This window comes from Lissotriton helveticus, chromosome 1_1 (genome assembly GCF_964261635.1).
Source record: "Lissotriton helveticus chromosome 1_1, aLisHel1.1, whole genome shotgun sequence".
NCBI classification, from domain to species: domain Eukaryota; kingdom Metazoa; phylum Chordata; class Amphibia; order Caudata; family Salamandridae; genus Lissotriton; species Lissotriton helveticus.
Genome location: NC_136057.1, coordinates 552,981,808 through 552,999,300, shown reverse-complemented (window position 1 = coordinate 552,999,300; position 17,493 = coordinate 552,981,808). Strand labels below are relative to the sequence as shown.

General features: G+C 43.3%; 1 protein-coding gene across 1 annotated transcript in view; it reads right to left on the bottom strand.

Moving 5' to 3' along the window:
* The window catches only part of PIK3C2G (phosphatidylinositol-4-phosphate 3-kinase catalytic subunit type 2 gamma), a 2,201,800-nt gene that overhangs the window by 463,186 nt on the left and 1,721,121 nt on the right, over nucleotides 1-17,493 (bottom strand). Inside the window, exon 23 of the mRNA XM_078674033.1 lies at nucleotides 14,790-14,919. Within this exon, the coding sequence (XP_078530159.1) occupies nucleotides 14,790-14,919 (130 nt within the window). The remainder of the gene's footprint in view (nucleotides 1-14,789; nucleotides 14,920-17,493) is intronic.

Below are 17,493 nucleotides of genomic sequence, written 5' to 3'. Positions count from 1 at the left end.
GGGCCGGGTGGTCTGTAGACTGGGGAGACTCTGAGGGTGGTCTTGTGGTCCGTGTGGATCTTGAAGTGCATGTGTTCGGCGGTGGTGAGGGTGTCGTCGGTGTTTGTGCAGACCTTGATGGTGATCTTGAACTCCAGGGGGGACCATTATTTAACTGAAGGGCATCTCGTCTCCGGGATTACCCAGAATTTGTCCTCATCGGTGAGGCTATCCTGTAGAATTCCCTCCAGGGGCTCAAAATGACAGTTAAAATCCCCTCCTAGTACCACCATATTGTTAGCAGCAATGGTCCCTAAAAATACAGTTAGTACTTCCAGTATGACTGATTCTCTACTCAATTCCATGGGTCTAGAATATACATTAATAAGGGCTACAGAAGTCTTAGATGGAAATTGGAGTATTACTCATAGAATGTCATTAGAAACTGTGTCGATCTGGTTAGCCTTACAGCCTAAATGGACTCCTACCCAAGTGCTTAAGCCACCAGACGGTCTCCCTTTGCCACCAGTTGATGCAAGTATGTTAAAAATAGCAAAGCCCTGCAAATCTCGGATTGGCTGGTAAATGAATCCCACTCCGGGTCATCTATCTTATTCATCAATCCAGCAATGTTCCATACTAGGACCCTTGTTTTGTGGAAGGTAGAGGGGTTCTGTTTCTGGGGGGCCAAAATGGGAAGGTGGAGAGGAGTTTTTAATAATCCACTAGCAACCCCAGAGTTAATACCTCCTTGTGTGTAAACCCTGGGATTGTCAATCGGCGGCGAGTCACCACATGGGAGGGTACAGCCAGGGGAGCCGCTCATGCTCCTGCCGGAGGAACCCCCCCCCACACCGGGTGACCAGTCACCTTAACGCCAACCTGTAGCTGACTTTCAGTTTGTGGGAAAAGGTTTGTGCTTCAGTTTTGGAAGAATTATATTTTAGTCAATCTAGTCCATCAAGGCAGCTAAACCTATTGCCGGTAGGAATGTTAAAACTTGATTGCTTTTGCCAGTGTTGAAATGGGCGAGGAAACGCACCTTTAGAATGAACAGGTCTCCATTGCAACTCTTGGTGCCGTACAACATGAGGGTGCCAAGTGGGGGATAAAAATAACCTAAGGGGAGTAATAACATTCTACCCTTGTCCCCCCATCCTCTCTAACTAAAACCCTTTGGGTCACTTGTGGATTTCTAAAATTGATTACTATGCAGTCGCCATGTATGTCCTTGTGCCGTCTGTCAATCCAACCCACCCTGCGTGTCGATAAAATCTCGTCCACTTGCTCATAACTGAAAGGGGTATGATTTACAAGCCAATGAACATGTTTGTTTTTTAACTCTTGGTGCGATTCAAAATGGCCCCTTTTAAGTTCAGGAGAGCCTGCAAGGATGAGTCAAGTCAGTCAAAACACTTTTATTCCATTATTTAAAATCATAAAAAGACACAGGTGCAAACAATTCATATCATATATACAATAGACATTATACATCAAAATTTTAAAATCCTATAAATTCATCTAGTGCAGGGGAACAGATCATAAGATTACACATAAAGTCTCCTTATAAAAGAATAAAATCAGACAAGGGTATTCGGGGCACATAAACTCTTAGTCTTAATCCGCACCGCAGCCCCTTAAAAACTTGCAACATGGAATATATCACGGGCACTACTTAGCGTCTTCAGATAAATGAGGGCAGGCCTAACCTGTATGAATCCCGCCTCCCTCAAAATAGGCAACAACATTTTTTTCCGAATGTCTGAATAGTGCTCGCAGAACATAATAAAATGCAAAGTGTCTTGTGCAGAAAAGTTATCACACTTTCAGGGGTTACAATTTTCTGGTTTACCCCATTTTGGAAAAAAAAACAATGTTAAGTGGATTAAATTAAAACGAAATCTGATCAAAAGATACAGATGGAAGGGTCTAGTTACTAATTTTAGATAAGGCTCAAGTGTAGGAGAGGTTACTAATACATAATTAGCTTTTACAAGGTTTTTTTTCAATTCCTGCTCCTCCCTTTCCAATACTAACATATTTAAAAGACTAGTTTTATTTCAACTCACGTCCTCTCTCTTGATACAGTCCGGGGAAGAATAAAGCACAGGGCGCCCTCGTCTTGTAAAAATTGTTTTAATGTAGGCCAGCCAAGGGATCTTGCTGGCTTTATCCAAGGCTAAACAGTCCTCTAGGATCAAGTGATTCAGCGAAACTTCCTGGTTAAGCCAGGTCTTTAGCCAACAAATCAATGGGGCAATTTTCAATAAGTCTGTGACGTAACCCAGCCCCAGTTCAGTGTGAATCGAAAAAGTAGGGGTAGACTGTGGCACAGATAAAAGAGATCTTAAAAATGTATTTTCCGCAACTTGAATCCTGTCTTGCGGTGTATGGCCCCAAATTGCGGAGCCATATGTAGCAATTACCTAGCATTTAGATTTATAAACTTTTATGATTGCCTCCATTGGTCTAGCCCCCAAGCGTTTTGCAAAACCCATAAGGGCCGAGGTAGATCTAGCTACCGTGTTACTTTTGTGCTTCTGCTGGGGGGCCACGTACCTCTTTCATCAAAGAGGACCCCTGTATATATAAAAATGGGGACCCTCTTGACCTCAGCACCACAATAAAAAAAGGATTTCATTTTCTGTTTTCTACTTTTCTCCCCTACAATCATAACATGAGATTTTTTATATCTATTTTCAAGTCCAAGGACGCCATAAAATTCCCCAAAAAATACAAGAGCTTTTGCAATCCTAGCCCGGTACGGGCCTAGTAGGACTGCATCATCAGCGTGTAGGAGAACCGGAATTGCAGTATCTCCTATACGCGGGACATCCAAAGAGGCCTCACCTAATGACATCTCCAGGGCATTTATATATAATGTAAAGAGAAGGGGGGACAAAATGAACCCTTGCCTGAACCCCCTCTCTGAGCTAAAGTGACTGGTTCATCTACCCTCCTGTGTGACCCTAACTGATGCTAAAAGACCACGACGTAGGTCAGCTAAAAAATTTACCAGAGACGGATCAATACCCAAATCCAATAAAATTTGCCACAGCTTTGACCTGTTCACCAGGTCAAAGGCTGTGGAGAGGTCCATAAAGCCCATGTAAAGGGACCCCTCCTTGGCTATTGTGTATTTGCTTATTAGAAGCTGTAGGTTCAGGCACTTATCAAGAGTACTTCTCTTCGGTCTAAAACCATAGTGGAGGTTTGAGAGGACCCCTCTGCCATCCAACCACTCCATAAGTTTGTGCAGGATGACTCTGCCCAAGATTTTAACTGCCGAGTCTATCAGGGAGATTGGTCTATAGCAAGAGGGGTCCCCTCTCTGTCCCTTTTTAAAAACCAGAATGATGGTTGATGTAGCCCATGATATGGGAAACCCGTTTGATCCTGACGCGTTATAAACATTTGTCAGGATCTTAGCCCAAAGTTTAGGAGCACTCTTGTAAAAATCTGCCGGCACCCCATCAGGGCCCGGCACTTTGTTCTTTGACATCTCTAAAATTGCTCTTTCTACGTCAGACACCTCAAAAACTATAGGGGAGACTGACTGCATAGAAGGTATGTCAACTAAGGAAGTCTCCTGGCCCTCATAGCCATGTAGGGTCCTAAAATGTGCTAGCCACTGTTCATCTGGAATATTACATTCCAGAGGAGTATTCTCTGATCCAGAGAAAAAGTGATGGTTAACAGTTGCCCAAAATTTTTCACTGTCCCGCAGGACTTCATCTGATAAAAGTTTATTCCAGGCTTCATCTTTAATCTGTTGTTTATGATGTAAAATAGCCTGTTAATATGATTTTCTTAAACTTGCAATCCGTTCCTTGTTTCTTGGTTTTACTTTGAAGGCTTGAAGCAGGGAGGAATGAGCCCGGGAACAGCTACTGTCAAACCATCTTTCACCTTGACAAGGTCTAGATTTAGTTTTGACCTTCAAATCATTTGTTATCTGGCTACATATGGCATCAAAAGCATCAAATATCTTCAGACTTGGTGCAGAATTATCCAAGCATATGGCTACATCAGTTTCAACCTTGGTCAACAATTCCTGTAGGAAGGTTTCCGGGACCACCTTTGACCATTTAAGCCTCCTCCCCTGCTCTTTTGTAATCAGGTGACAAACTCCCAGGATCAAACTTTCCTTGAAACCAAAGCAGCCCCTGAGTCCACCTCTAAAATCACAGGGTTATGGTCACTAAAAACAGACACTACTACCTTATATGACAAAACCCTAGATAAAACAAAAGATGACAAAAAATATAATCAATAACAGTACCCGTGTCTTTCCCTTTAAATGTGGGGGCCCTCGGCCCACCCTCATCACACCCTGATTCAAAGAAATTCATAGTAGCCAAGAAATTCTCCAAAGCCTCCCCTTGTTTTGTATGTTCAAAGTGTGGAGTCACAGAAAAGGGGGCCCTTGCTGGTCTTCTGTGTTACAATCCAAACTACAGGGGTGTATATTAAAATCGCCCATTAAAATAACATCGATTATAGTGTTTTGATTAAGTCTATATTCCAATAAAAAATCCTCCAAGGAAACTAAATGTTGGTTAATAAAGTCATTCTCTCCCGAGTTATAAAAATTAATAAATAGCGTTTTTTTATGTTTTGGACACAGACAACTCAACGATTAAACAATTAGAAGATCCTTACTCCACCTGCTTAAAAGTACCATTCAATTTAAGTGAAAAAAGGAGAACTAAGCCTCCCTTTGCCCTACCAGCCAACCAAGGGACTGCGGGTAAGCCAAATTGACTATACCCGTCTAAGAAAAAATTGTTTGTTCTGTCCCATGTTTCCTGTATGGCTATTATATCAGGCAATTTTAAAAATGCCACCCAGTTCTCGTCATCTCTCTTTGACCCTATTCCTGCAATATTCCAACTAAGAATCTTACAGTGGGTAACTTGGTTATGCTCGATGGCTCTCACCCTTAGGGACTGAGTTATATCTTCTCCTCCAATTGGGATAATGGAGAAAAATGATTAGTCAGGACTATATCCATAACCTGAGGACTTTGGGACCCCGAGTGCATTTGTGGAACCACTTCTAGGCCATTAGAGCTCTGACAAGGCTGACCCACTATTTGCGAAGAAACAGAACTTTGGGCAGTACTTGGAGTCAGCTTCCTCCTCCATATTGGCAGAGGTGGGAATGTAGAACGTGCATTTATCTGTACATCTAAGGGTGGATAGAAGTAGCCCAAAGGCACTGGTCTAATTCCAGTATTCATTAAATCAGATGCATCCCAGAACAGTCTATCTGCTATATCACGTTTATTAAAATTTACAACAATACAATCCCCTTCCATACCCTTAGGGCGGTGTCCAACCCAACCTACCCTTCTAGCCATAATAATACTTGAGGAGATATCTATGTCCCCACTAGAGTACTGCCTGCACCAATTTCTAGACTGTCTTAAAAGCCCCTGTGTAGACTCTATGCAGTTTTCTTCGAGTGGGGGTACTCCTGTAAGTATGGCCACCAAAGGGACTGCTTCAGGGGGGAGATGCAACTTAATCTCACAGGGTTTTAACGACTTCTTATCAGGGTTAGGACTCCTTGCAAGTTTCTTTTGCTCAGCTTTATTACCAGCTACAGGGACAACACAAGAGGAAAGATTACCAGAGTCATATTGTTTGGCAATCCCGCTCAGGCCCTTATTATTTGGTGTCGGGGTGGCTTTATCCTGAGTTAGGGTTGGCCTGACATTGAGGGAATAACTCTCCTTGTGCCCTGCATTAGCTGTATGTGCTTGCTGGGCTTGTATAAATGAGCCATGCTGCCCTCTATAATCTTTAACAAAGGAATCAATAAGATCACATCTCTTTAAGAGTCCTGCAACACATGTATTAAGAGTATCCACAATGTCCAACCAAAACAGGCTCTAAACGTGAACTAAACATATCCCCTACCATATCACTCAGTTTTTTTAATATAACAGAGTCACTAATACTGAGTGAGTCAATTGCACATTTTGTCTTCCTTGAACATTTCTTAGTGCTTCGTTTTCCTAAATTTTGTTGTACATTTGCTCCCGGGCAATCTTCTGGGAGAGGCTGGACACCCAGAGTTCCAACACCAGCCATCTCCACTATAGTGTTCTGTGCCTCAATAGCATCCGTGGAGTTAGTTAACACTGGCAAAGTTTCAAAGTGTGCCCCAGGTGTAGGCATATCAATCATCACAGCCCCTTCAGTCGCAGTTAAAAGGGGGCTCAATCCCAGCTCCTTCTCTGCATCAGCGATTTCTTTATACCCACCGCTAAGGTCAGATATGAAATAATAGAGTCCGACTTCCTTGGTACTTTTGCCTTTTGGCCCCCCTGTCCCCCATTACACACTTGTTTGCGCTTACCCATTTGCAAAACTTAGGGGGATGGCCCGGCCCGGCTTCCTCTGGCCTCTGACGGCCACAGACGGCCCGCCCTTTGCCCGGGCTTAGCCCGGTACCCGCCCGCGCGCGTCCCGCGTCACGGAAGTCCACAGGCAGTAAAATACCCCTGGTGATGAAGGGGAGGGGCTACCGGTCCGCTCCCGGCCCCGCTGTCTCCTGGGGCTCTGAGTCCCGCTGGTTGCCCCAACTGCTGGCCACACCAAAGTGCTGCGTCTCTCGCGAAGCGGGAGGCGCAAGAAGTTAAAGTAGCCCCTGGTGGTGAAGGGGAGGGGCTACCGGTCCGCTCCCGGCCCCGCTGTCTACTGGGGCTCTGAGTCCTGCTTGTTGCCCCAACTGCTGGCCACACCAAAGCGCCGCGTCTCCCGTGAAGCAGGAGGTGCAAGAAGTTAAAGTAGCCCCCGGTGGTGAAGGGGAGGGGCTACCGGTCTGCTCCCGGCCCCGCTGTCTCCTGGGGCTCTGAGTCCCGCTGGTTGCCCCAACTGCTGGCCAAACTAAAGCGCCGCGTCTCCCCATGATGAGGACATATGGGGTTGATGCAGGGGGTACGTTTATAACTGGGGGGGGGGGAATTAGTATCATCTATGTTTTCTGGCACATCGCCCCCCCACCTGCTTGTTATTTGGTTTTAATCCTCCTGTTTTTTCCTCGTTGTTGGCATGGGAGTTACTAGATTGGCGATGCCCCTAGTTGAGCTTTCCTCACTACCTCTATTTGCCTCCAGTACCAAACTACCCCCGTTGGGTTTTGGGGGCAGGGCTTGCTCTATGGTGACTATGTGCTGGTTAGCCAATATATTACTAGTAGAGGGCTGAGAGTTAGTTCCGGATTTTTAGGCCAGATGCACTATCATTTGCCCCCCTTGTTCTGACCCAATCGTCAAAGATAGTAGCCAACCCCTTAATTCTGTCTTGAAGGGGTCTTAGTTAATCCTTAACAATTTCCCTCAGTTGGATCTGAAGGTCGACCACCAGCTTTGTAATCCAAGATGGCTGATCACCTGTTGGTTCTACACTTTCATCAAGGACTCCCCCCCCCCCAGTAGTTCCATTGTCAGTGGTTCTACCTATCGTTTTTTTCCTTCTTGTTATAACTTTCGCCTTGGGATTAGATTTACATTTTCTTCCCTGCTGTTTTGGCGTAGTAGCCCTGGGTCGTTCTGGGCTAGTTGGTTCAATGAGCTGGGGCTGATCATTAGAAAGCTTGATTACTGAAACCCCTGAAGGTTGGAGGGGGCTTGGATCAGGGGACGCAATATCTAGGTTAGGAGTCAGGGATAAATGTCTCTCAGTCCTCTCTATTTCCGTTGCTACTACTCCCAAAGCTTTTTCCAACTTTCTGTCTATAGAGGTAGGTTTGCTGGACATTAGTTTGGGTGGTGCTAGCATCTGTTTCTTTACTACACATGCCTGTTTCCCCATTATACAAAAATAGCCTCTCCTTCACAATATTAATTGGAATAAGACAGGTAGAGAATTTGAAAGCAGTAAACTACTATAAAAAACAATAGGATATTCAAATTAGATGGATATTAGTAAAGAGGCAATATCCAATCAGAAAAATCCTGTGCACATTCAGTTCCTTCAAGTACTCTGTGCAAAGTCAGTGAAAAAATACTTAGAACTCCAGTCTAGGAAAAAGAGATAATGAAACCAGCTAATTAGTAGGCTGGTCGCATGGACAACAGTACCTTAATTTCGGGGCTCAATATATAGATGTTAGATTTCTGGCCCAGCCCAGCCTCTGACGGGCGCGGACGGGTCCGCCCTTGGCCCGGGCTTCACCGGGAGGTAGAGCAGCGCCGCCTATGAGGGCCTGTGGCGCCCTCCGATGACGTTGTCAGCCTGCGCCGAGTGAGGCACCCTGGGAGGTGTAGTGCGCCAATGCTGTTTCCCTCACGGCAGGAATGGAATGGTGGCGTCGCTACTGGTCGATAGTTCTCTCCCTCTCCCTAGGAGCAACAGGAGATCAGGAAATGAAGGTACATTGGCCGTTTCTCTCACGGCAGGTCCGGTAAGACCGTCAGTTCAAGGTAGAGTAGCAGAGCTCTTGTCTGGCGAGTCCGCTGTGCCCATCTGCTCCAAAGAAGTAACAAAGGATAAATTATCCTTGTCTGAACTTTCCAGTGTAAAGTCTAGACCGGGCAGATTGGGGTCTTTCTCCTTACTGGCCTATTGGACTACCTCCTTTGCTTCCTTGAGCAAGGGCTGGGCGGGTTTTGACTTTCAGGCGAGCATGTAACAGTTTTCTCATTCTAGACCTTCTTGCAATTCCAAAGAAAAATAATTTTGCTGGCACTTATGACTTTTATCCCACTTTTTATTATTCTGGTCTCTCCCAAGATAAGAAAAGATATACAATTAATATACTCCAAGAAGAGACTCAGAAAGGCACATTATAGGGACAGAAAAAACAAAAAAGAGGATACAAATGTATCCAACTCATCAGTCCTGTGCCACTGTACTTCTGTATGCTAATAGACAGAATGTCCTTTTTTGCAGTTTTTTTCTTAATTAACCTGCCTCAGAATAGGAGCAGGCACATGGGCGCAAATATACACAGCTCAATGGGCAGCTCAATGGGCAGCTCAATCCACCAGCCGCCTGCTCCCCCTCACCTGCTGGAGCTGCGAGCCCGTCCAAGCTCAGGCAGTGAGGCAGGAGCTCTCCGAGGGAGGCGCACGCACTGGTGTCAGCACTGGTGTCAGCAGTCTTCCTCTCCGGCCAAACTGTAGCAAAAAGCCTGAAAGTCCTCCCCGACAGGAACAAGAGTGCAAAGCGCCGTCAATAAACGCCGTCCAGAGCGGGGGGGCCAAGAAGTACACCGCAGCAGTTCCGAAGGCAAAGCCGTGATCGACCTGCTCTCTGTCTGAGCGCATTCCCCCGTAGGCGCACTTGCACATGCTCAACAGAGACACGAGGAACGCCGGCCTGCCTCATGGACACAATCCGCCATTGCTGAGGGTGGGACAGGAATCACCTCTATTCATTACTCTACAAAGGAGACAAAAGCCAGCCAAGGACAGCAATGTCACATGTCTACTGTATCCTGCTAACTTCCTGTTGCCGTACTTCAACTAATACACTGTTCTAGTGCTCTTAACCAATATTCATTATGCCATGTGGCATCCAGTATTCATTGACCCCACATACTGGCTGTCAGCATATTTCAGTGCCATGAACTCTCACCACTGAGGTATCAGTGGGTCACAAACTCAAATTCTGCCAAGGCTGACTCCTCTGTCCTTCCATCTCAGGTGGGTATATAGATTACCATTCAAAGGGGTAAACATATTATGTGTTATTTACAGCACTTATTAAGAGCAGATGCATAATATGAAGCACTGTATAAAAACATGCCATTATTATTATTAATTTGCTGAACTGGAAACCCTGCAAGATGATCCAGAACCAATCCATCTCTACTAGCCTCCAATGCTGGCCAGAATCTAACCTCCCAAACCTTGAATTTAATTAGTTTTATCTTTCCTGAACATAAACAAGCTTGACTACTTACAAGCTATTCTGCATAGGTCCACATAGCAAGTCTGGCTGCTCCGATCTCGTCACCACCGCGTGTGTTTGCATAGGGCAATATCGGTAATATTTATACCTTTAAGGTGCCGAGATTGACGTAAGGATGGACATAGATACGTCAATAAGGATGTCATACGACCTGGTCGTTAGCACATTCTTTTGCTGAAGTTCTCGGTGAAATCAAAACAATGGCCGCAGGGTTTTTCCCAGGTCTGTCATAGGTTTGATTTGTTTTGAGAACTCCGTATGCCTTATCAGGGGCTGGAGGAATATCGCTTGTCTAATTAGATGGCAAGCGTTATGACCTAATCAGATAACACGTTCCTGTGCCGTAGTGTGGCTTTATAAGATAACGGTTCCTGCATCATGGGGGTTTTCTGCCTCATTGGATGGCTGCTAGTTAACTTGTTAACCAGAATAGGGTCAGGAATAGGGGGATCGATACAGAACCTATAGGAATACATCACACCCACTCCACGCTAACTATGGACATATTTACTAATCTATGCATAGTGAAAACATACTGTAGAATATCGTGTATACCTTACCACCCCAAAATACATAAATGCATTTTGAAATGATCAAATATACGGAAAAAACAGTCACATGTAATATATGCACTCAAGCTGTAGAACAATGCTAAAGTAATCACGCATATCTATACATTATCACTAATTTGTATATGAGAATTTACACATGAAATGGCTCTTAATACAGAAAAAAGTTTCGAGACCATTCCATCACAGAATAAAATAATTATGAACATACCAGCGGGCAGCTAATGTCTATAAAGTATCTAAAAATAGAATTTTAGTTCTCTAAGAATAGTTCTTACTTTAAGCAGAAAATAAGTGTCCCGAAAAATTCGTAAAAATATTTTGGGGCTGCTGAAAAAAAATTGCTGTCCGTGAACTGGAGGGAAAATTGTTCATGGTATTTTGCTATTCTAGTTGAAGGCCAAATTCAGGGAACGCCGTGTACGAGCTTTCTCAAAAGTTTCTATTTCTGCTCTGGTGAGAACATCATATCATTTAGACTCTCGAAAAAGTCGTCAACAGCTTCCTGGGAGAGTTCCACTAACTCGGAAAAAGATGTAACCATGCATTCGTGCGCATGATTGTCTCCATTGACGTTTTGATTAGTATTGCTGACAGAAGGTCGTACCTGATCAATGCTGCTTTCATCTTGAACTTCACTACCCCTTAATCGTAGTGGTGAAGCTTCCACGAATGCCGTCATCAGGATTGGTAGCCGTTGAGGGCAGCACAAAGCATGAGCCTTTATTGGACTCAACAATGTTTCTGCATCCATTGGCGCATCTGATTGTAGAGTCAGACAGGTGTCTAACACGCATTCTTCTCCACATAGCAAGCACCTTAATACAGGTAAAACACATCGATGCCACATTGGTCGAAATGAAAGAAACCAAGTCATGTTCAGGTCTCTAAGCCGGGTTAGTCCCAGGATTTTTGATATCCGGTCCCGGTATCCAATGGCCAGGATTGTTTCTTCCCTTGTCGCAGGTGTTTTGTCTGTGACATGGTTTGCCATAGCGAAATATAAGGACTAAGAATAGGATTCCTGCAATTAGTCCCAAAATGAGGGGAAGTCCGCCAAAAATCGAATGGACGAAATCTGGAAAAATACCCAGTATGGCTTTGAATGGTGTTAATGCCATCGAAAATACTGTCTTAAATACTTTTGAGACTCCACTGGTATCAGAAATATTTAAGATTTCATTCAGGATTTCTGCGAAATGTATGGGGGAATTAGTTGATAATAAGGAGTGAATCTCTGCAGTCGTCCTTGCGACTAGGAGATCATACGTTTCTTTTGATGACGTGAGTCTGGTCGGCGTCTGAAGAAGCACTTTTTTCATTCTGCTTAAAGTATCTATTCGAAAAGAAGTAATTTTCAAGTTGGGCCATGCCCTTGCCTCCCTGTCTGGAAGGGAGCTGGGGAACAATAAGCGTCCACAGCACTTGACCTTCGCAGTCGTGGTTACGAGATAAGGAGTCCCGGGCATAAGACTACAGCATCTGCGATCTACAATTAGAATGTAACTCCCATTATAGAGTCTTTGAAAGAATGGTTCTATCTCTGTTGCAGGTGCGCCTAGCTGGTGACATGAAAGGTTATTTGAGTTCCCTTCACAGGCTCCATGCAAACTAATTCCGTTACACAGAAGTGTACCGCTCAGTGACATTGCACAATTATTGCCACTAAGAAACACTTTCTGTCCTTTATTACTGACACATGCATGTGAATAGGGCAGGTTCCGAAAATATATTTGATTAGATGTGAATAAATGCTGTTGCTTTACTATGAAAGTAAGCTTCCAATTCCTCACTGTTTGTCGGTGCAAAACGAATCAGATGTGTGGGCCTAATTCAACATTACCTGATGAAAGGCTAATTATTTTCTGTGGAATTGAATATGTGAATATAAGAGATTTAAACTATAATTCATGAACCATACTTCTGAAAATAAGATTTTCAGTACAGTACATAATTAACTACTGGCTTATAAGAAGGGTGATCACTGCCCTCAAACAAATAGCTTCATTAATTTTTTAGTAGGGACCACTCCGAGTTCAGTAGCTAAGATAAGAGAGAACCGTGTAATAATTCAGGTTATATTAGGTAGTTGGTAGAAACAGCTAAAATGTGGTCTGCCATTGACAACATCTGGGATTAGATATAAGCAGGAGGATGCTCCACTACTTCCAAGTTTTTCATTTTTTAAACTATGTTTGTATTCGATCCTATTATGACAACACAAGAGACGATATTAGTAATAAGGCGCACTGCACTAGTATGTGCCGCAACCAACCTTTAACTGGATGCACCGGGCACAGACCAGGCTAGCGCACCCTATCATAGTTAATACACTGCCCTTACCATGCCATCAACTTGAACCTGCCTTGGGGCAGTGCATTAGTGAAAGGCAGACTTTCACTTTGAATGCAGCAGCTGGATTGCACTTCAAAGGCAGACAAATTCCCGCTGCAGGCAGATGTAATGAGGGGCTACACCTGCCTGGATGGGCTGCGTGGAGGGGGTCTATGGGACCCTAATCTCCCCTGTTAAAGGACTCCCTTGTTGGGTGCACTGACAGTACAACACCTGAATGTGGCAAACAGTAAGGGTGCCCTCAAAAGCTTGTGTGCCCACATCTGTAATAAGGTACTGGAGTAAAGGCAAAGTGTTTCCTCACTTGCATCAAGTCAATGCTCCATGCAAGTAATGGAATGCACCTCTAGAGATAGGACTGGCAGACAATTAGTTCCCAACTATATTAAAGAAGTGGCACTACAAGCATCATCAGCCCTTTCTATCATAATAAGGTCCCTTATGGGGTGCAAACAACAAAGACACATGCCCATTGCACCTCCAAGTGCTGCAGCAACAAATGATGGACGGAAGGCTGAATAAATCAAACATTCTGCCCCAGTCAAGAGATCAGTTAGGGCTGGACTGTTACCATGAAGCACTGGGTCAAGACTGATTTGCATATGGCTATGTCCAAACTGGGGTGGCATAGTGAGCAAAATAGCGATGGATTTAACACAGATCTCTTGACTGGGGTGAATGTTTGATTCCTCCAGTATTCTGTCCATCATTTGATGCCACAGTACTTTTCACCCTAAGTGAGATGGGTAGAATGTATGTCATTACATCGCATGCCAATACCACGCGTGCCATTACAACGCAGGTATTACTACGCGAGGTGATGGACAATGACATGCCATTACATCACAAAATTTTACCACGACTATGCATTTACCACGCATGCCATTACAACGCAAAGGCATATGTGGTAAAGCTATACTCGTGGTTGATGTTTGCAAGGTAAGTGACTCTACCCTACCCCTGCACAACCCTCCCCCGACCCCCAGTCCTCCCCCTATAATAACACTACACTACCCTGCATGACCCCCCCACACTACCCTAAAACACTACTCTAAACAAACACTACAACACTACCCTAAACCACATAAAACTACATTACCCAAACACTACAACACTACCCTAAAAGGGTCCAAATTGCTGTGGCATAGTGAGCTAAAGAACAATGGATTTAACCCAGATCTCTTGATTTGGAGTGAATGTCACATTGCACCTCCAAGGCACTTTTCAAAATACAGCCCCTGATTGGGTGGAAGATATTGGAATAAAGTCTCCATGACATTAAAGAGCACAGTCAAAATAAAGGGTGCATATCACACACATATCTGTTCCCTTTTCTTACGTCTCTCTTTCATGTTGTACAATGACTTCAGCGTCTTACATATACACCAAGAAATACAGACTTACAGAGACAATAGTTTAATGGCATAATCACAGACCTGTACACATGCAGGTGGGTTTTTTCTTATTTCACAATGTTCACTGGATCATGGAATACCAATTGGGTGTGGATACTGACCACTGTTGTGCATTTCAATTGTACTTGTTAGGAGAAAGGTTGGTTCTTAGCAATTATTTTCATATTTTAGTACTCACCTGAATTCTGGCCTAGATTCATACACAACTCTACCTGATATAATATATTGTCCTGTACTATATCATCAGCCATCATCAGCAAGAAATTATTCCTTTGAATCATTATCAAAGACCAGGTGAAACCTGCATCCACAACCAGAGACATTTTGAGGAAGCGACAACATAGATTTTAAGCCATCACAATCATTCACTGAATTATTGTGGTCATGCATGTTACATAATGCTCTCCTTTACTAGATTTGAAAGTCAATTTATTTGAAGAGATATTTAAATTAATTCAATGTGGCATGTGTTAAATATGGTAATTAGCAACTCCTGCAATAGTTTGTGCAATGTTTGTGCTTCCACATCAATAAGCCATGCTAACCTTGTCCTTTTCCAGTCGATTGGCATTTATAGATGATCATGCGCATGTCCAGTCCCTCCTGCAGCCAGATCCTGTCCATGACTCTAATGATCTGAAGAACAAGCATATCCTGGCGGAGATCATCTCCTGCCTGCAAAAAAATGTGAGTTGATATATTTAAAGACAACCATTTACAAAGTAGTTTTTATTTTTAACATAAGCTATGGCATTTCATTAACATAAAATATTTGCCAAAATGATCCTAATATGCCAGTGAAGTTAGTCATCAAAAAGGATACTGTCTGAAACTTACAATCAATTGCCTTTCAGCAACGTTTGTGCATTTTATCAATATTGGAAGGCTTCTTCAAACCAATGAAAAACAATCATCTTACTAAGAGGTTTCAGTTTGAATTGCATTAAAGAAGTCTGTCTTCGTCTACAAATATACAAATATATTGTCAGATTTTTAAGAAAGTACTTCAAGTTACATTATCAGCAAAATTTAATTCATATTACATTTGTTTAATTTACTTTCAAATCCCCTATGGTTGTAAACAATTATATAGAAAAAATCCCACTATTATGATGGTCCTATGACATGAGGTAACACAGATTCCTGGACCTTTAACAAGTCAAAGTAAAACAAATAAACAACTTCGGTAAATTAGATTCCCTAAGGAGGTCAGACATAGTCAATGTATTCATGTGGTGTGAGCTTAATCCTTAAACATTGTTAATAAAAGTGTATACTATTTGAATTAAGAAAGTTCTGATGTTAGAGGTATCCTAAAATGGTTTAATATAACAACTAATTCTGTTTTTCATTTAATACATTAATATCTTATTTTTCCTTACAAAGAATTTAGAAATGGTTCCGAGAGAAGAAGATTTTGAGCCCTGTTTTAAAAAGGGTTTGAAACAATTTGATTGACTATTCCCAAACCATTTATGGTCTGACCATTTGACCACTGGACAAACAGCAGAAATTAGGTAATTATCATCACAAGGACACTCGGAAACCTTCTATTTGCCTAACTCTGTCTCTGCAATGATAGTTTCCTCCTTTGTAGAAGTACCACACAAACTGTAGGTGCGAATCAAAAAGCCCTTGTCCCTCTAGTTACACCAAATCTACCTTCAAAAAGCTCAGCAGAATGTAAGAAGTCACCAAATAAATCCATCAAGTACTGTTCATTTTCAGCTGGATAAAGATATCATTTATTTATTATTAATATTTATTATTAATATTTATTAAGCGCGAACGAATACCCGTAGGCGTCTCGGCGCTAAACCAACTACGATCTTCAGAGAGTGTTTTCGCTACAGTTTTATTGGTTAAAAAGCCAGGTCTTTAAGCGCTTACGGAAAAGCAGGAGTGAGGGGCTGGTCCTAATGGATTGTGGAAGAATGTTCCATAGCTTAGGGGCCGACACCACAAATCGGCAGTCACCCCAGGTAACCGTTTTTGTCCATGGCACCGCAAGCTGATTCAAGGTGGCAGAACGAAGATTTCTGGAGGGGGTATATGGAATTAACGTATCCCTGAGAAACTGCGGACCTTGATTATGTAGTGCTTTATAAACTATGCATAAAGTCTTAAACTTGATTCGATTATGAATCGGCAGCCAGTGATAACTCCTTATTGTGTCTGAAACAGATTTAAATTATGGTGTTCCAGAAAGGAGTCTGGCCGCCGCATTCTGAATGGTTTGCAATTTGTTAGTCACTCGAATCTGCGCATTTGCGAATAGTCCGTTGCAGTAGTCCAGGGAAGATAAAACTAGGGCAAACACCTGGGTTCTTCCAGCTGTGTCAGGTAAGAAAGGAATAATTTTCCTTACCAGTTTTAATTTATGACACGCTGTAGCTGCTGTTTTCCTAGCATGGGCCATGAAGTTAAGGCCATCATCAAATGTCACTACCAGGTTCTTCACCTTAGAGGCTGGCTTGGGAGGAACCCCAAAAGATGCTGGCCACCAAGCCGGAGACCATCCTGGTGAGAGAGGTCCAGAGATGACCACCTCCGTTTTCTCAGAGTTTAACTTAAGACAATTGGAGGCCATCCACTCCCCAATTGCTAGCATGCCTCCTTGAAAACGTTCTGCCACCCTGTCTCCATCGCTATTTATGGCCAGGACCAGCTGCGTGTCATCTGCGTATGAGGTTAGGCTCATCCCATGGGCTTTAATGAGTTTAGCCAGGTCCGACACATAGATATTAAACAGTGTCGGACTTAGGGATGAGCCTTGAGGAACCCCACACGGCAGAGACAGCTGAGCTGATTGGAAGGATCCTAGAGTGACCATCTGAGTCCTGCCAGCCAGAAATGAGGCCAACAACTCTTTGGCCAGCAGTTGGATGCCCATTTTTTCAATACGGTAGACTAGATCGACCGTGTCGAAGACTGCAGATAAATCAAGCAGCACCAGGACAGCTGTCCCTCCCTGGTCCCGAATTACTCTAATGTCATCGGCTGCCTTGATTAGTGCCGTTTCCGTACCATGGAATTTAGGGAATCCAAATTGGGTACTATCCAGCTGGTGATGTTCCTCAATAAAATATGAAAGCTGTTGATTCATGGCTTTTTCAGCTACCTTTGCTAGGAACGGAAGGCTAGATATAGGTCGGTAGTTTTTTAACTCGTCCCTATCTAGGTTTGATTTTTTTAACAGTGGTTTTAAAAGGGTCTTTTTCAGTATGTCTGGGTAAATCCCAGATCTAA